Here is a 17,526-nt window from a genome sequence, read left to right as displayed (position 1 = left end):
TTTCAAGATGGTAAACTGGTAGACACAAATGAACCTTGCAGATTTCACAAATAGGTAGAAATGAAAAACAAAACAAAATAAAAATCAAATTACCTTTACTAGTCTTCCTGGCTGCAGAAAGGGCAAGCAGTACTTTGGTTTGTGAATATACTCTTCAATATCTTTACCCAATTTTGCAAGCTGTTGGCGGATTCTGTAGTATATCACCACATTTTCTTCATTGGGAATTACAATTTTGTTGTACTGTGCTTCCAAATTATTGACTCCTATAATAAAAAGGAAAATCTCATGAAAATTACCAGATTCACACAGATGGAGGAATCAGTGGTTCACTTTCAGATCTCCATGACTAATATTTTGTGACTACTTCTAGTACTAATTTTTTAGTTACAATAACCCATTCTCTGGAAAGCTAGACATTTATAAATTTGTCCACTGAATTAAATACCAGTGTTATTTTCTTAAAATAAACAAGCTTGAGAAACTGGGAAAGGCTGACACCAAATCGTCCAGGAATAACTGATCTAGGTTTGCACAGAAGCCACATTAAAACTAGCAAAGATTTTGTAGAAAGGACTACCACTACAGTGTCTACCACTGCTTTTTATCTCCTCCTACAAAAATAAGATTGCGCAAAGATACCTTCTAAAAAGATGTGTTTCAACAAGAGGAGAGTTGTTAGAAGATGTTCTTCGTAACTTGTTTTAGGGTCTGATTTATCAGTTGAAAATCAGTATTTTCTTCCTCCAATATTTTCATACCTTATTTAAGCAAATCAGTTTTTATTCTAAACAGTATGATTCATTCTCTTATTCTGGTATTATCACCAGCAAACAAAAACAAACAACAGAATATAAGAAATCTCTTTTTCCTCTCTACCAACTCATCCTGTTACATGCTGGTTTTGAATGCTCGTAAGTGGCCTGGAAATCTCACTTCACTGGGACTTAAGAGACAACTCAGGGAAGTGCTCCTTATTTTTATGTGCCAATTTTTAAAAGAAATAAGCCATCCATTCATACTTTACTTATGAATACTTTATACTTTACATCCATTATACTTTACTTAATAGCATACTTTCTTCCTGAGCCTAAGTAGCCAATTCTATCCTTTGTGTTTTTAACCGCAGCTGAAGGGATTACAAAATTCTAATGACCAGTATGGTGCCTAAACTCAAACTGTCCAAGAACTATGAAAAATGTTCTTCAGCTCCATTTTTCCATTTGCTAGAATGACAGAATAAAGATGTAGGCATGCCAACTGGAACAGGGAAATAAAGGAAGGAAACAAATACTATATTTAACTACTATTACACCTGCAAACTAACAGAAAGGTTACTGAAACTCTCCCTCTGCATGGCTATCAAAGCTACATGCACATACAGACTTTCTCTCTTAACATTCAATTAACAAATGAACAGATAAACTGCTCAATAATCATAATTATCTCTCACGTTCTTAACAGTCTCCTGGACTAAGTTTTGAAAGAGGCCTCACTCTCAAACACTGGTTGAAATTTCCAGACACTGACTTTGGCTTATGAAAATCCTCACTATTCAAGGATTGTGGGTCAAAATGTACTTACTCAGTGGAGTGCAATTAAGTCCCAGATATCTCAGAATTTTTCTCTGTATTATAATTAAATATTTCTTACCTACACTACTCTGAATGTGGTGCGCTTTCTTTTTACAGCTTGTACTGAGATACAAAAAGGTGACAGATTTTCTTCCCTAAGATTTTTCTTCCCTGCAGCACAAATGACCCATGGGAAGTTTTAAATTGTTTTTCCTTCTTCCAACCCTATAGTTTAGCAAGGTGACAACCATTCTTGTCAGACTCACAGAGGAAAGCTCTCTTCATAAACTGACGGCACATAACAGTACAGGTCCTAAGAACAAGAGGAAATTACTGAAACTGTAACATTGCAATGAATTGTGCAGCAGCAACTGTTGGCAGAGAAGACAAAAACAACTGCACAGGTAAAAACTCCTATGAGCATAATAAAGAATAATAAATAATGTGTAACAACAATACCCAGTCTTACTATGTATTATACCTACTCACATGAGAACATGCAGCAATACTTACTTTCCACTATTTCTGGAATAGTTCTGTAATGTTGGAACTGGTAAAATGATTTTTCTAACATGTATTCAGGGTTAATTTCCTCCACTCGAAGTAAGTTCAATACCATGTTGTATGTCAGATGGAAAGCACTATTTAAGGGATCAGCTGAACCCTGAAAAAGGCACAAGAATATTTTTGATTTGAAAAAAAAAAATAATTGTGGCATATAAGAACATATTGGATAAATCATGATGCAGTATTTCATATGAGAAGCTGCTCTGATGAATTGCACAATTTGTCTTAAATTTAGATTACATACTGCATAAAATCCTAAACAATTTTATTATGCTGAACATGTAAAAGTATTTTTACTGTATAGATACTTATCACAGCTAGGATATTATAAATGATATTTGAATGAAAAGTCGAGGGAAAAAATTTAGATCTCGCCAGTAGTTTACACTTTGGATTCCACCACCTTAACTTTAAGTAATAGTTACTTAGCTATTTAAAGCAATCCATTATTTTAACACTGAAAAAAAAACCCCTTATTTGCAAGTCTTAAGACATACTGATTACATTAGGAATTTTGTACAAAAATAGGCAATCTGCTAGTTCTTTAATTTGATTTGTGTCTCATTATAAAATTAACATAACCTGCAGGTAGCTTGAGACAAGTTGTGAACTCTCCTCTGAACACGGTCCTGGGCACCCTGCTCTAGATGACCCTGATAGAGCCATGGTTTTAGAAAAGATGACCTCCACAGGTCCCTTACAACCCTCACCATTCTGGGATTCTGGGAAGGTTTTTTTTTTGTTTTTTTGGTTTTTTTTTTTACAATGCAGTATATACAGGTATTTTGATTAACCTAAGAATAAAAGATGCTGAGAAAGCATTACAGGGAACCATGACCGTCTTTATCCATTCTCATTTTTTAAGAATGTCTACTATTGTCCCCTGTCAAAAAGGAGTACTGGGCTAAGTAAGCGCATCTTTGGTCTGATTCATCATTGGCTGTTACTATGTTTTACCCAAGAGGACAACCTTGTTATCATAAAAGAGCAAACATTTAATTGATATGGACTAAAACAACCAGTTATTCAAAGAACAAACAAAACACTTGAACAGCGTCCAAAGAAGATCTAGAAGAGCTCAACACACAACTTCTCTGAGCAAGGGCAAGCCTGAGAAACTATCTCTCGCTTAAATGTCAGCACAGAAGGCCACCTTGATACACCAAATCACTGAAATCAGATGAGAGAGATCCAACACTTCTGAAATACAGAACTGCCCAACTGCGGTGCATAACCTTTCATCCAAGTAGCATTAGTTTCAAAGGAACGGGTATCTGACAGTCCTTCAGAAAGGATAAAAGGGAAATTCGGGAGTTATGAAATACAAAATTAAAGCTTGTGTGCAACTAAAGCAGTGGAAAAGAGAAGCATCAGAGAGCTGGACAGCATATAGCAGAACAGCAACATAAACAGGCTTTTTATAAAACCAAGATATATCTCACAAGTATTTCAGAGCTCTTTGAAGGTGTTAACAAGTATGTGGATTATTATATCTCCTTGATTCCTGAAATGCTTATGACAATACACTCACCTCCAACAATGTAACATAATTAAGTGATTAAGTGTTTAAGTGATCTTTAAAAACTAAACTCTTGTGAGTTCCTAAACATAAAACAAGTGCAATTTTGGTGTTTTGCAAAACAAAATTTCCCAGAGAATTAAAGAGGGCTGGACTTACAAGAAATGTAAAAAAGGCAAAGATAGAAAAATAGCAAGGTCTGATAAAAATTGTACTAGATGTCTGAAGCTATCCACAAACAACAAATGACAAAGAATAAAATGGCAAGTGAAATCTAATCTGAAAGTATAATAAAAGACAATGGGCAACAGTTTGCAATGGTCTTGTATCTCTCATTCTCTTAAAATAATGTATATATTAAATATAAGAGATTTACTAAACAAGAACTGTCATTTCAACAAGGCCTATGAGTAAATTTAGTTATGATTAAACATTTTAAGTAACAACTAAAACGTAACAAGAAAATAAAGATGTTTCAAGATATATTTTTCATGCAACTATATGATTGTTGAAGTCCCACATATTCTATCAGACATTTTAGAAGCTAAGAAAGGCTGACACTAGAAAACATACAACTCTGTGCCTTTTGTATGCTCAAAAATTGCTTTACCTAAACCTTATATCTTCTTGCAATTAATTTATATGCTTTTCTCTATTAGCAGATATTCTCTTGTCACACCTAATTTAAAAAATCACAGGCTATTAAAAAAATTAACTGATTTGTTTATTTGGAAATTCAAATCCAGTGGTCTTCCAGATCAAGCCAAGCGTACTAGACTTTATATGACAGTACTACAATGCACACTTTTTTTTTTCAATTTTAAAGGTACTGTCAGGAATTCAGATCCTACATCCATTTATGCGCTGATATCAGAGTAAGAGGTGGTTTGAATCCAAAACTCCTTCATGTGTACAAGATTTAAGAATACTGTAACCCCATCTGCTTTAAGTGAGACAGAGCTTTACGAGATCTCCTTACAAATGCGAGAATCCTACTCTCTGCCTCATTATTTTGTCTCAGAGAAGAACACAATTGTTACAGAAAAGCTTTCAGCATATGTTTATACTCTGAAAGTACCAGCACCAATACATGTAAACCAAGTTTTTGGATAAATCATGTTCTAATGTTTTGCTTCCTATGGCCACTCATTCAGTCATTCTAGATTACATCTCTGAATGGATCATAAATTCACATTTACATTTTTACCTCAAGTCTTGTGCATCTTAGAGCAGAAGTACCTCTTAAAAGACCATGAAATGTATATTTAAAATAATACTGTCGGTTCTGAAATCACCACAGATAGGCTTCTACTAACCGAAATGTCTCACTAATTACAACATTAACAGTGGAGCTGCGGTGCTCAAGTTTCTACAGATGCCTCTGGTTTGATATATCAAATAAAGACGACAGAATTTCTTTGTTAATGCTAACCAACATGAAGCGTAGCGTTTTTTTAAAAGCTGATAAAAGGATTATGTATGTACCAACCTCCTGTCCATTTTTCTAAATATATTATTTATTCTAGGAAAGAGAAATTATCCCTCCACAAAAAGCTTGCCTCTCCGTAACAAAAAAAAAAGCCATTTAAAGAACGGCATTTACTGAAGAATGGCACAGCAATTATGCCAGTGTCAGCTAACAGTGGTCAGATTCTTTCCTACTGCAATGTCCATGGCTCAAGTCAGGCATCAGCTAAAGAAGCTGGAATACACTCACCAGCTGGCTGTAGGCACTAGAGATCTGGCAAAAAGCTGCTGCGTGACTGTTCTGATCACACAGTGAAACAAATCCTCTTTCCATTCCTGACATCTTGGAGGGAAAACCTTCACCATGTGCTTGCAAGACTCATAAACTACTTCAAAGAATAGAACAATGTCACACTCCCACCTAAACATGATCATTAAGTGAGAAAACAAAGAACTTCATACAATTACAAGATGTACACAGAACATCCCAAGAAAGACCAAACAATTCCTGCAGATTCACTTGAAATATCTTTTCGTAAAATCAGCAGAATTTAAATATGAAGGAGTGATTTCAAAACAAACAAAAAAAGCCAGCTATTTCAGAGATTACATAAGCAGACTTACTTGAAAGGTTGCTGATGTGGCAATTTTTATTTTAAACACATGATCAGCATCTTACCATCTGAAAATATGATCATTTTATTAAGACACAGCAGTTAAAATATAAATCCTGTTTTGGCAAAAATGGTTAATTTTTCCTGTTCCATCATCTCATAAACACGTCTTTCTCCAAGTTTCAGAAACTCCTGCCTTCTCAGTGTTCTCTAAGCAATACATTTGAAATCAAGAGTTTTGAGAAGCTTATTTTATCTGAAAACTGAAACTGCTACTTCTTCAAATGAAATATGCTCTGCTGCAGCTCTACTGTATTACTGTATTACACTTTCAGGACAGCCAGCAATGCATGCTTTAATCTCTACCGCTGTATGCATTAGTTTTTACCTACTACCCCAGGGTATCAGTAGATTCACACCTGACAGGGAGCAATCACCTGTATGCCCTTGCTTCATTTACTTAGCAGCAACATCCAAATTTTGCAGCTGCATTAGAAAATCTTATACCAAAATACAGTTGTATTTTTTTTTTACTAAGTACACTCAAGGCATGAGCAGCCCATCAGCCTTTTATGGCAAATACTAAAGATGGCCATGATTACTGAAGAGACAATTAATGCTTACCTAAAGTCACCTGTCAGATACACAAGGTGGAGAGAATCAAGTAACAGGAGGGGAGGGAAGATGAGATTATTACTGACAGGAAAACGGAAAAGGTAGGCTTTTCCTTCCGAACTTACTTTGAAAGAGTCTTCACAGTGTTCAACTATGCTGGATTTTGCTTATTGCCAAGATATAATAAAATATAAATCAGTTTTAACTTTCATTTTCTCCATGATGGTTATCTCCTCCTGAAACCCCTTTTTCGGCTCAACACTTCTGCCACTGGCTCCCAGATTGATTACTTTACTTACTTAAAAATACTGTGAAGCACTTAGTTCATCCTCTACCAGAGGGCCTCCTGTCAAAATACATCAACCTTCTCTTCAACAAGCTAGGCTGCACCATCATCTACCTCAACATCTCTCTGTCTCTGAGGAAGCTTCACCCTTGTCTCCATAGAAAAAGCTCCATATTAGAGAAAGGAAGAACCACCAAGCACTCAATGCAGAAGAGCAAGTAAAAGCCTGACTTTATCAGAGCTGCAGAAAGAGTTGATGAGAAAGACTGCCTTGAACAGGCATCAAGAAGTCACTTTCAAACATGCACTGCCTCCATGACTTAGTGCTGTTGAAGAATTACATTCCAGTTCTCCAGCCTCCTCTTCTGCAAGTAATCCTGCCTCTAATTCCATCATAGAGGACAGTCCCCCTCACCTCAAAAATTTAACAAGACTGTAGCATGAGATTTTTTTTTCTGAATAGTTTTTAGAAAGCAGAATAACTCTGCAAGCTTTTCCATCCCTCTAGATGACAATTGCCTGAATACATGAGAAGAGTCTGCATATATCAACTAAAGTTCTCAGAAATCAATGATCCTCTTTGCACTTGCAATCACTTCTCATAAAATTTTAAGCTAACTCAACAAGAAGCACCCTTTCAAGTTTTCTGAGATTTGGGTTATTAGATGTATGCAAAAGAATGACTGGATTAAGCTGATAATGTTAAAAATCAGGAACATAATAATAAACAATTCACTACAGAATTAATTTAGTCAAAAGCTAAAAAAAAGTACGGGAATGTGAAAACTATAGCTGGTATACAGCGTTCCCTGTTTAACTGCCAATAATTTCAGAGTGAATCCTCTTCTTAACGCAACCAAACAACCCAACAGGGGATTCCATACTAACCGGTATAACCATTTCTTGCCCACATAAACAAGGAAGATATAAAGATTGAGATGTAGAAAATTAGTGTATGGAATTGATACAATTAGTGTATGGAATTGATTAGTGTATGGAATTAGTGTATGGAATTGATACAAACAGTATTTTTTCCTTTTTTTCTACTGTTAAGACTTGGAAGCCCTGTCTAACTAGAGATGTGAGAGCTGTCATTGCTGCATAATGGCATGTAGTGTTGAGCAAGACACACATTTGGTAAGAGTTAGTCCCTACGTTATCTCTTACAGAAGGAGAAGAAATATTTACATTTTTAAATCTGTTCCCATGAAGACAGAAGAACAAATTCTCCACATAACATTCTTGTTCCCCAGCCTGTCATGGGAACATCAAATGGCAATTACTGTCTGAAACAAATTAATCTGCAAAGCAACAATTAAGTATCTTTCACAATGATGAAATTAGATACTATATAAGACATAATTTACACCATTTTGGTCCAGGGACAGTTTCATTTGCTTATCAATGTTTCCAGAAATAAACTGAATCAACGAGTTTCCAGAAAGGAAATAACAAAAACACTTTACAGAAACAGCAAAGAACAGAACAAACCGGTAATAACTAAAAGATCTTTCCCTTTTTTTTTGTCATAAGGGGAAAATAGATAAGACTTAGATGTCTGTAACAGTCACCATCACAAATTTCTATTAAAACCCTTATTAAATAGAAACGAAAGTGACTGCTTGACATCTCTGTAAGACACAGAAACGCCTTTTGTGAAATAGCAACATGCTGTTTTCCATGTATCAGTAACAAAATAACCACACAAATATTCAGTCTCTCTCAGAAATACAAAAAATCCCAACGCAGTTACACTGATAGCAGAATTACCCTGAAGTACATTAGCACAACTGCAAAATCAATAAAAAACTCTTCCGTGAGTTTGTTTGTGACAAAGGTAAACAGTTATTTTAACCACAAATTTATTACCAATCTGGCTCACTGCTTTACCCCAAGACCAGTTACACCGGGACAAACAGAAGTCACTGTGAGTGGCAAAATACTGCTCCAGCAGTCTTTGTTGGTGAAAATACCTCAGGCTAGGATTCAACAAATGCTCCAGTCGAAACAAGAGACTTAAAAGAAAAACAATAAAACACTGTTTCTCTCGCCTCCAAATACTACCTTCTCAAGTTAGTTTTGAATGATGGAAATTTTTAGCCATTTACCCTCTCCAACACAGTAGACTACTGTTGTAGCCATCATTAGTTTTATTTCAGGATGGTAACTCCAAGTTCTGGTCTTCTCCTTGTTTTTGGAAAAAGAAAATGGTATCTCTATCTTCAAGAATAAACTAGCTGACATCCTCAAAAGATTTGCCACTATAGGTATCAGGACAGTGACATATTTATTTTACGACACTTTACAATTTCAGTAAATATGCAGTATGTTTTAATTTAAAGGAAAAGTGCACACCTAGCAAAGACTACCTACTTCTATAAAATGTCAATATCAAATTAAATTTTCAAAAGTACCTTCTCATCTGTTCATCTCAAACCTATCCTTTTTGTTTTAAGAAGACGAAGGCAAAGGAATAAATCTAGCTTAGCCAAAATGCATTCACATTCACAGTGATGAGTTTACCAAAGTAAATTTTCCAAAAATCTGGAGGAAAACTGCTTTCTACAGACTGAACTAATAAAACTTGAAAGTATTTTGTGGTATTAAAGCAGCAACCACAATTAATAAATAAAACCTATTAGCTTAGTCCTACAGGCTCTTGAAAATCCTGAGGCGAAGTTCAAGAATGACAAACCATTTTACACACCATTTGATGCAGCCCATTTTCCTACATCTTCATTGCAAACATCAGCAAGAACAGCTATTTGCTGCTCTCTTCCATCTGCTGGCTTGCATAATATATACAAAACTATGATCCTGCTCACAAAGGTGTTTGATTATCCATTTCCCTAATCTCTGTGAGTTCATGCTAGAATCTTATTGACTTTATGGCAATTTTAAATTAAGGTTAGACTTAAATATCTTCCTGAATCAAAGCCTGGAAAATTCCTGCAATGCATGCTTTATAAGGGTAAGAAAAAGTTGGCAGTTTACAGTAAAAACAATTACTTTGCATTAAAATTATTTTAATCTAAATACATTCTATAAAGTATCCAAAATATGTATTTCATTGTGATTCTCATCCATGACACAACTTTAGAAGAATATTTTACTGTCCTCAAACCACTAGTTATAATCTATTACTTTCGATTTTGCAATGTTTTCCAAAAGTATTAGTGCCTACTTCCAGGTGAAGTATTTCTCTCCTGATGTAGGATTTGGTAAATTTCTCAACTCCTGAGGCATTTTTCCCCCCTTGGAAATAACTTCTGAGTCAAACCAAAGAACCATAGCATAATTAAGCTAATGTTTGCAGAGAAAACTATTGAACTGTCTGAACTGCTTCAAGCTCAATTGCCTGGTACAATAAAACAACTTAAGAATTAAAATAAAATGCAATGAGACTTCTAATACAGCAGCATTAGCAGCATATTAGCATATTAGCAGCAATGAGACTTCTAATACAGCAGCATCTAATACAGGCCAAATCAAGCCAGTACAGCTAGCTCTATAAAATGAAGGTCCTGCCAAGGAACTAGATGTAGCTAGTGGAGTATCTCCTACAGCTTGGCATTGGGGCACTTTATATTCCATAGACAAAAGACAAGAAAGCCTATTAAAGTATTTTTTATCTTGGCAGACAAACACATTCCTGTATCACAAACAGGACAGCCAGCAGGGCTGAGGAAAGGATTGGCATTGATGAGGTCACACCTCAGAGTCCTCTGCTCAGCTCTAAGCCCCTCACCTCAAAAAGGACTTTGAAGTGCTGGACCACGTCCAGAGAAGGACAACAAAGCTCATGCAGCATCTAGAGATCATGTCTTATGAGAAACACCTGAGGGAGTTGGGAATGTTTATCCTCAAGAAGTGGAGGCTCAGGGGAATCCTCATTGCCCTCTACAACTGCCTGAAAAAAGGCTGTTAGTAAGGTGAGGTCCAGTATCTTCTACTGTGCCTACAGGGAGAAGACCCACGGAAATGGCCTTAAACTGAGACGGGGGACATTCAGGTTAGATATTAGAAACTGTTAAGGTGGTCAGGAGCTGGAACGGGTTTCTTGGGGAGGTGGTGGAATCATCATCCCTGGAGGTGTTTTAGAGGTATCTGGATCTGGCACTGGGTAATATGGTTTAGTGGTTTAGGGCTCTCACTGCTAAATGCTGTGTTGACAGCTGGACTTGGTGATCTTAAAGGTCTCTTGTAACCTTGATGACTCTATGTTTTCTTTGAATTTTTCAGTCCACCTGTCTCCCCCTGTGATAAGGTAAGTGGATGCAACACACTGATAGGCTCAAATTCTAAGTTGAAAAACCTACTTATGTACCACATTTTCAGAGTACAATCATCCATTCTGGTAACATAATTAGAGATTATGTTAGAATCTTATGCTCAAGATTTTTGTATTTTAGAGACATAACAAATTACCACTGTTGAGTAACTCAACCCTCTCTGTAGGAAAGCATCCTTGTAGTATGGCCAAGTTGCTGGAGAGATGCTGCACTGGTTTCAAACGCTATCTAGCATCAAGAGAAACCTTTACACTTCCTACCTAAACTAACACAATAACTTCCTGCCTGAACAGCTTTTAAGTAAGGAAAAATAGATTTTAAGAAAGGAAACAAAAAAAGATTCCAGTTGAATACTTCTTAGTATCGTGCAAATGTACAATTACAATTTACCATCTTCAGAAAGCTGGCCCAATAGTCTTGTAGGCATTTGAGTTTACAGATTCATGCAAGTCACCAGTTTACTAACTATTCAGTGGTCAAGTATATGCTAAGGATAAACAAAGAAACCTAGTTACATTGCAGAAGACAAATGTACATTACTGAGTTTAAGAAATATTTACAAAAATCCCTTGTAAGAACTCCATCTAAGAATGGAATGCTGAATGTAACTGTACACAATGTCGCAATGAACAGTGCCGCAGCCAAGCAGCACAGCTGCAGCAATGCTGCTGGTACCAATTTGCTCAAAGCTCTCACTTCACTGACCACAGCAGCAAGCAGCTGACAACAGGATTCCTAGATGTTTTGCTCTAGTGTTCAGGAAATGGTTTGGATCAGACACCCTCACATTAGGGTTGAAAAGCTATGACAAAAATGTTCTATGTAAATGTTCTATCATTCTCAAGAAGGGCTAATTTATTTCTTCTGGAGTTTTTCCCATAAATCTTTACCTTATCCTGAAAGCAGACTACTACCACTAGGCATGACCATGATATTACTACCAACAAATATCATCAGTAAGGAAAATCTAACTGAGACACACTTAATGACAACTATGAATTGTAAACATTATGTAAATTATGTAAATATTATGTATATTACGTAACTGTTAGTTTGTATTGATCTTCTTGGCCTGTTTGACATGGAATTTCCTCTAGATGCTTTGTATTTAAGAACAAAAATAAGAAGGGCGCTGTACTGCTTATTTCATAAAACCTTACTTTTACTGCCTTTATAGCAATTGGCTAAATAGTTACAGAAGCTACAGAAACATCAATATCTTCATTTTAGCCACTTCTGATCTTTTTCAGAAAATTTTAAAAGTCAGTCTTGGCTCACAAGTGAAGTAGCATCAAAAATTAATGAAATATATGAATTCCTTTAGATCAGTGGAGAAGGAGCAAGACCTAACACAGAAAGCAAGAGCCATTATTTTCCCATTAATTTCTTTATAATTCAAAAGGGGGAAAAAAATCAAAGGTCTTGTAATTTCAATGAAGGAAATATTCTTTACTATTTCCTCAAAATCTAGACAAAAACCACAGAGGTAGTATCAAAAAGAAAGTAAGTGATCTACTCCTTCTTCTTTTGTTTTAATTCATTCAGATCAAGTTCTATACTTCTCAAATTACTAAATTTTCAAACTGTATAAAAACCCCACCTTCTGAATGGGCGAGCTTATAATCCCTTAAAGCATGAAGATAAATACTTGAAATACTATTTTTTGTAAGCTATTAACAATTATTTCATCTAAATTAACCTTTTGGGGGACTTTTTCTACATATTATTTATAAATATTCTCTTTTGCCTCTCTTGTTTTGTATATTCTCTTTATTTTTCAGGTAGAAGTACAACAAAATTACGTCTGTTCTCTTTAACAGCCTTAAAAACTGACAAAAACCCAGTTAAAAAACTTAGCCTTCATACATCTCAGAGACGTACACATGCATTAAGAGTGCATGTGAAGAAATAAATAAATGTACATTCCACTGACAAACACAAATCAAATCAAGACTAAGAAATTGACACAAAACCTAATGCTACCATACCATGAATATTTCTGAAATTTATTTTACTGATTTCTGGGTAGTTAGCCATAATGCAGCCTTCACGAAAATTCTGACTTTAAGGAGGTAAATACTACCTTCTTGATATATAAAAGGTATACATATTTTCAGATATACTATAATATGGATTAACAGGTAGCACTGACAGATGAAGACACACAACAAAGAATCCATATCTGCATAATTAACAGCAGCCATGTGGGTACTCTTCCCCTTATTCTTAATTTGCCTGAAAAAAACCACGGGCATCTCCTTTTTTTTTAGCAACAACTCCATCCCATTTGTTAACATAACTTGATGCTGACTTGAGAAGATTTCCACAATTTTTACTAAGTCTAGTAATACTGTAAATGCTGTTTTAACAGAAATGACCTGCTACTTGCACCAAGGCTACAAGCTCCTAAATGGAGCGCAGTGTAAACTCCCCAAGTTTTCAATATTAGCACGTCAAGACAGGCAACTCACACTACAGATATTTATTTGTGGTTATTTTTGCAATGGAATTTAAATAGGAGTGTAACGAGTACAGTATTTCATATTAAAATTATAAAGCAAGAGGGTATTAGTGTGATTAGTGATAATCTGTAACAACTCCCATTACAGTTTGGGGAAGTCCTGTAATTTAATGGCCATCTCAACCATGAGTGATTTTTCCAACCTCTTAATCTCCAAACTTCAGTATTTTCTGCAGGAACTGTCAATTTCTCCATAGCTGATTTTCACACACTGACAGCCACTTCACTCTGCTTTACTCTGTGTGTGTCATTTTTGCATGACCTTGTCCACCTCATCTATCACACTGACAGTCCATTAACAATGTTTTATTTAATCACAGAACCAATAATTTAGTAACTCCTGTGAAAGCTCCAATCTTTTCCTAGCTCACTATAACCCTTAAACTGATGGCAGTCAGCAAGAAACAGAATTCTACAGTAGTAGTGTTATCACTAGAAAAACAGCACAGAATTCTATTTGTCCTGCCTGACAGCCCTTTTATGCAAACAAGGATGATACTACTTTTGTACAAATAAGGATGATATTAGTCTTCTGAGTTTGTTTCACAATAGAAACTCCTATGAGAATTCACTAAAAGCTAATTTTAGGAGCTGTAATCTTCTAACTGCATGATCTTATTGTCTAAGGTGAATAATTTTCCACATAACATTACTCAAGTGAGCATAATCTTCCAGGAGAACAGAAACAAAATAATGTCTCTCCTACCTTCAAAAGCTGCTTGCCAATGGTTGGACTCATTTTTTCATCCACCATAAGAATTACTATTCCTCTGTCATCCATACCTCGGCGTCCTGCACGACCTGACATTTGAATGTATTCACCTGAGGATATCTGCAATAAAATGAGAAAAAGAAATTAACAAACATCAAGAAAAGAGCAGGAATTCATACTGTGCAAATTAAAATTGCATAGTAAGTGACATGATGTACAAAAATTAGCAAATAAGAGTGAAGTTATCAAAGAGTTATCACAGATTGACTTCATTGCCATGAAACAACAATATAAATTCATGACTACAAACAATATAAGTCAGCAGTAAAAGCTAACTAATGGTCTTATAGCTCCATATCATGGGGCATACTTTTAATAAGCACAAAAACCATTTTACTAATGTCTTTTGTAATGGAAGGTTGCCAAGCATGGTGCAGATACAACAGATCTTCAACATACTGATAACGCATCTCAATCATCTTCAAATAATGCATCATTTTGTTTAGATTATTCAAGAGTAACATTAATATACTGATACTTGCAAAAGGAGTATTTTTATGCCTCCTGACTGTGAAACTGAAGAGCTTATAAACAACTGGGACATGGACAAGAGGCAGATACAACTGGTTACCTATGTCTCAGCGAGTTATAAAACAAGAGTTTTGCCATCTGTGGAACTGCATTCCCAACAACTCCCCAAGTTTCCCTTTAGGTCAGATTTTAAAAACTACTTAAGCAAACTGTGCTAAATAATTTCAGAAGTTCCACATTTCTTCTATCTCAAAGCAAACCCATTCTTATATATTTCTTACAGACACACAATCTAAATGAATAGTGAAACTGAACAGCCTAAACTAAGACTGAAGAAATGTTCACTTCACAACTTGCATAGGTCAAGTCACTTGTCCTGTTCACAACAACTTTCCCACCTTAGAAGGATAAGCCTTGGCTCTTAAAATGCTTTGCTGCAATAAAATAAAAATGAGGCCTTGCAAGCTAAGTAAACCACATACCTAGTTTTGATGTCTAAAATTTTTTGTAATTATGCAAAAAATCCTGCTGTAAGAAAACAATATTCTTCCAAGGTCAATGACCTCTTCTCTTGGGTCTGTCAAAATTAGTGATCATTATAATAGGATATGAAGCCCATTTATTCTTCAGAGTTCTCTGATACAGAATAAAATATCTGGGTATTCAGTTTAGGAAAAGGTGTGCAGAAGTTCTAGTCTAATCCGATGTCTGCTGCTAACCTGTATTTGAATCCCTTCTGATATATCTATTAAACAATCTCATGGATAATCTGAGGAACCTTGTCTTCCAAAATCTGTGTATTAACTATGAGTGGATGAGACACGAAGATTTTTGAAAGAAAAAGTATTTTCTACTACATTGAGGTGAACACATTAAAAGTAAATTTAATCCTAGTAAGATTTAAAAAATTCAATTATTCTACTTACCCATCGGAAATCTTTTCCATCAAATTTACTGGCACTTGTAAACAGCACAGTTCTGGCTGGCATATTAATTCCCATAGCAAAAGTCTCTGTTGCAAATAAGGCCTAAATAAACAGACTGAAGTTAAGCAAGCAAAAAAAAGAGGATCTCAAGCAAACATGAAAATAGTCAGAGATTGCTACACAAAACCTCCCTGAATTTTAATATATCTATGCAGTCAACACAGGGAACACAGCATATTCAATACTTAAAAACCATCTTTCTGCCTGTCCTTATTTCTCCTGGGAAAGGAAAAAAACTAAATAGATGGGTCCATGTGAAAAACTCCAAAAGAAAACATAATGGAGTGCAAATTATATTAACCGATAACAGTAATTAATTTCAATATTCAAGTTAGCAAGAAGAAAACAGGAGTTAGCTATCCAAAAAAACCACCACAACTTCCACCTAAGGTTATATTTTCCTGAGTATTTGTCCTTAGTACAACCAACAATCAACTTGGTAAATGTCCACAGTCATTTATAGGAGAAAGATGCAGCATATAATAGTTGAAGAAAATATTTAAGTTAGAAACTGAAAGTTCAAATACTTGTAAATAAAAGCTGGAACACTTACAACTACAGCTGCAATTGTGCAGATCTCCATTGTAATACTAGCATATACCCTGAGCTAAGGCATACTTGGATTTTCATGATTACCAGCCTCATATTCACAACAAACTACAGATGGACTTGAAAAATACCTTTATTAAACCCTCCGAGAAAAGGATTTCTATGGTTTCTTTTAAGATAGGAAGCAAACCACCATGATGAATACCAATTCCTCGCTTCAGAAGGGGAAGCACATGTTCAACCTATGAAGAAACATACAAAAGACCAGCAAACAAATGTTAGCATTTGTTACTAAAAGTTGTATGGAAAGCCTCAACACTGCCTTTAGCATTCATGTAATTCAATATTCCTCAATTTAAAATAAAATAACTACCCCTTCAATCTTGTAATATTCTGCTTAGAAGCTTGTATTTTTCCACTGTAAAGATGGGAAAACATCACTATGCTTAGGCATTATACAATAAATTAGATTGCAGATGCATCAATGCAATGCAACTTTTTGAAAGGCTCAGCAACCAATAATAGGTAAGTGCATACTGCACTTCCACTTGAACTATTTCCAGACTTTTTAAACCCAGGTCTATCTCTTTATAAACTCTCATGTTTACTTCAACATAATTGGAAAAAATAAAACAAGGGGTAGGAACTCCACTGTTAATTCCGACATACATCATCTGCTGGAACTGCAACTGGAAGGAATCCTTATCACCCCTTTCATAATGACAAAAAGCAACGCAGGAGATACTAAAACCTGGGGAGACTAATAAGATTATCCAGTTTTATAACTTCTGTACCCCCTACACAACACCCACAACTTTACAAGTTGCAGAAAACAGGACAGCAGCAATTCAACTCTATTCAAAAGAAGCCTTTTCAATCTCTACTCACCTGAGGAAGCTTTTTGTCTTCATCTGAGAGACAATCAATTGCATTATTGAAGACTTCTTCAACCATTTTTTTTTCTTCATCTAAGAAGGCAATTTGTAAGTTATTACAAAATGCAGAAGGCTAATACCAGATGTAAATAAAGTGGTACCACATTCTAATATTTACATAGGCGTACAATAAAAATTGAGCGGAATAACGTGAAGTCTACACAAAACCACCTACACTTGGTCAGGCAATCAAGACTTCAATACGCCTAGAGGAGCCAGATGGTAACCAGAAGCAGATGATCAAGAAAAAGAAAACTATAACAAACCTTTCAGAACAGTCCAAACATCAACCACTTCCAAGCTTGGGATTTATCAGTCTTATGTGCTCCATGTCTATTTCTTAAACCTGCCCTGTTCC

General features: G+C 35.4%; 1 protein-coding gene across 1 annotated transcript in view; it reads right to left on the bottom strand.

Moving 5' to 3' along the window:
- Positions 1 to 17,526, bottom strand: part of MTREX (Mtr4 exosome RNA helicase) — a 42,211-nt gene that overhangs the window by 14,437 nt on the left and 10,248 nt on the right. Inside the window, exons 12-17 of the mRNA XM_038125124.1 lie at positions 17,122 to 17,201; positions 16,365 to 16,475; positions 15,625 to 15,726; positions 14,162 to 14,287; positions 2,088 to 2,238; positions 94 to 266 (exon numbers count right to left, since the gene is read on the bottom strand). Coding sequence (XP_037981052.1) covers positions 94 to 266; positions 2,088 to 2,238; positions 14,162 to 14,287; positions 15,625 to 15,726; positions 16,365 to 16,475; positions 17,122 to 17,201 — 743 coding nt within the window. The remainder of the gene's footprint in view (positions 1 to 93; positions 267 to 2,087; positions 2,239 to 14,161; positions 14,288 to 15,624; positions 15,727 to 16,364; positions 16,476 to 17,121; positions 17,202 to 17,526) is intronic.

Source organism: Motacilla alba, chromosome Z, assembly GCF_015832195.1.
Source record: "Motacilla alba alba isolate MOTALB_02 chromosome Z, Motacilla_alba_V1.0_pri, whole genome shotgun sequence".
NCBI classification, from domain to species: Eukaryota; Metazoa; Chordata; class Aves; order Passeriformes; family Motacillidae; genus Motacilla; species Motacilla alba.
Note: the sequence above shows the minus strand (reverse complement) of the source record. Positions and strands in the feature narration are given on the sequence as shown.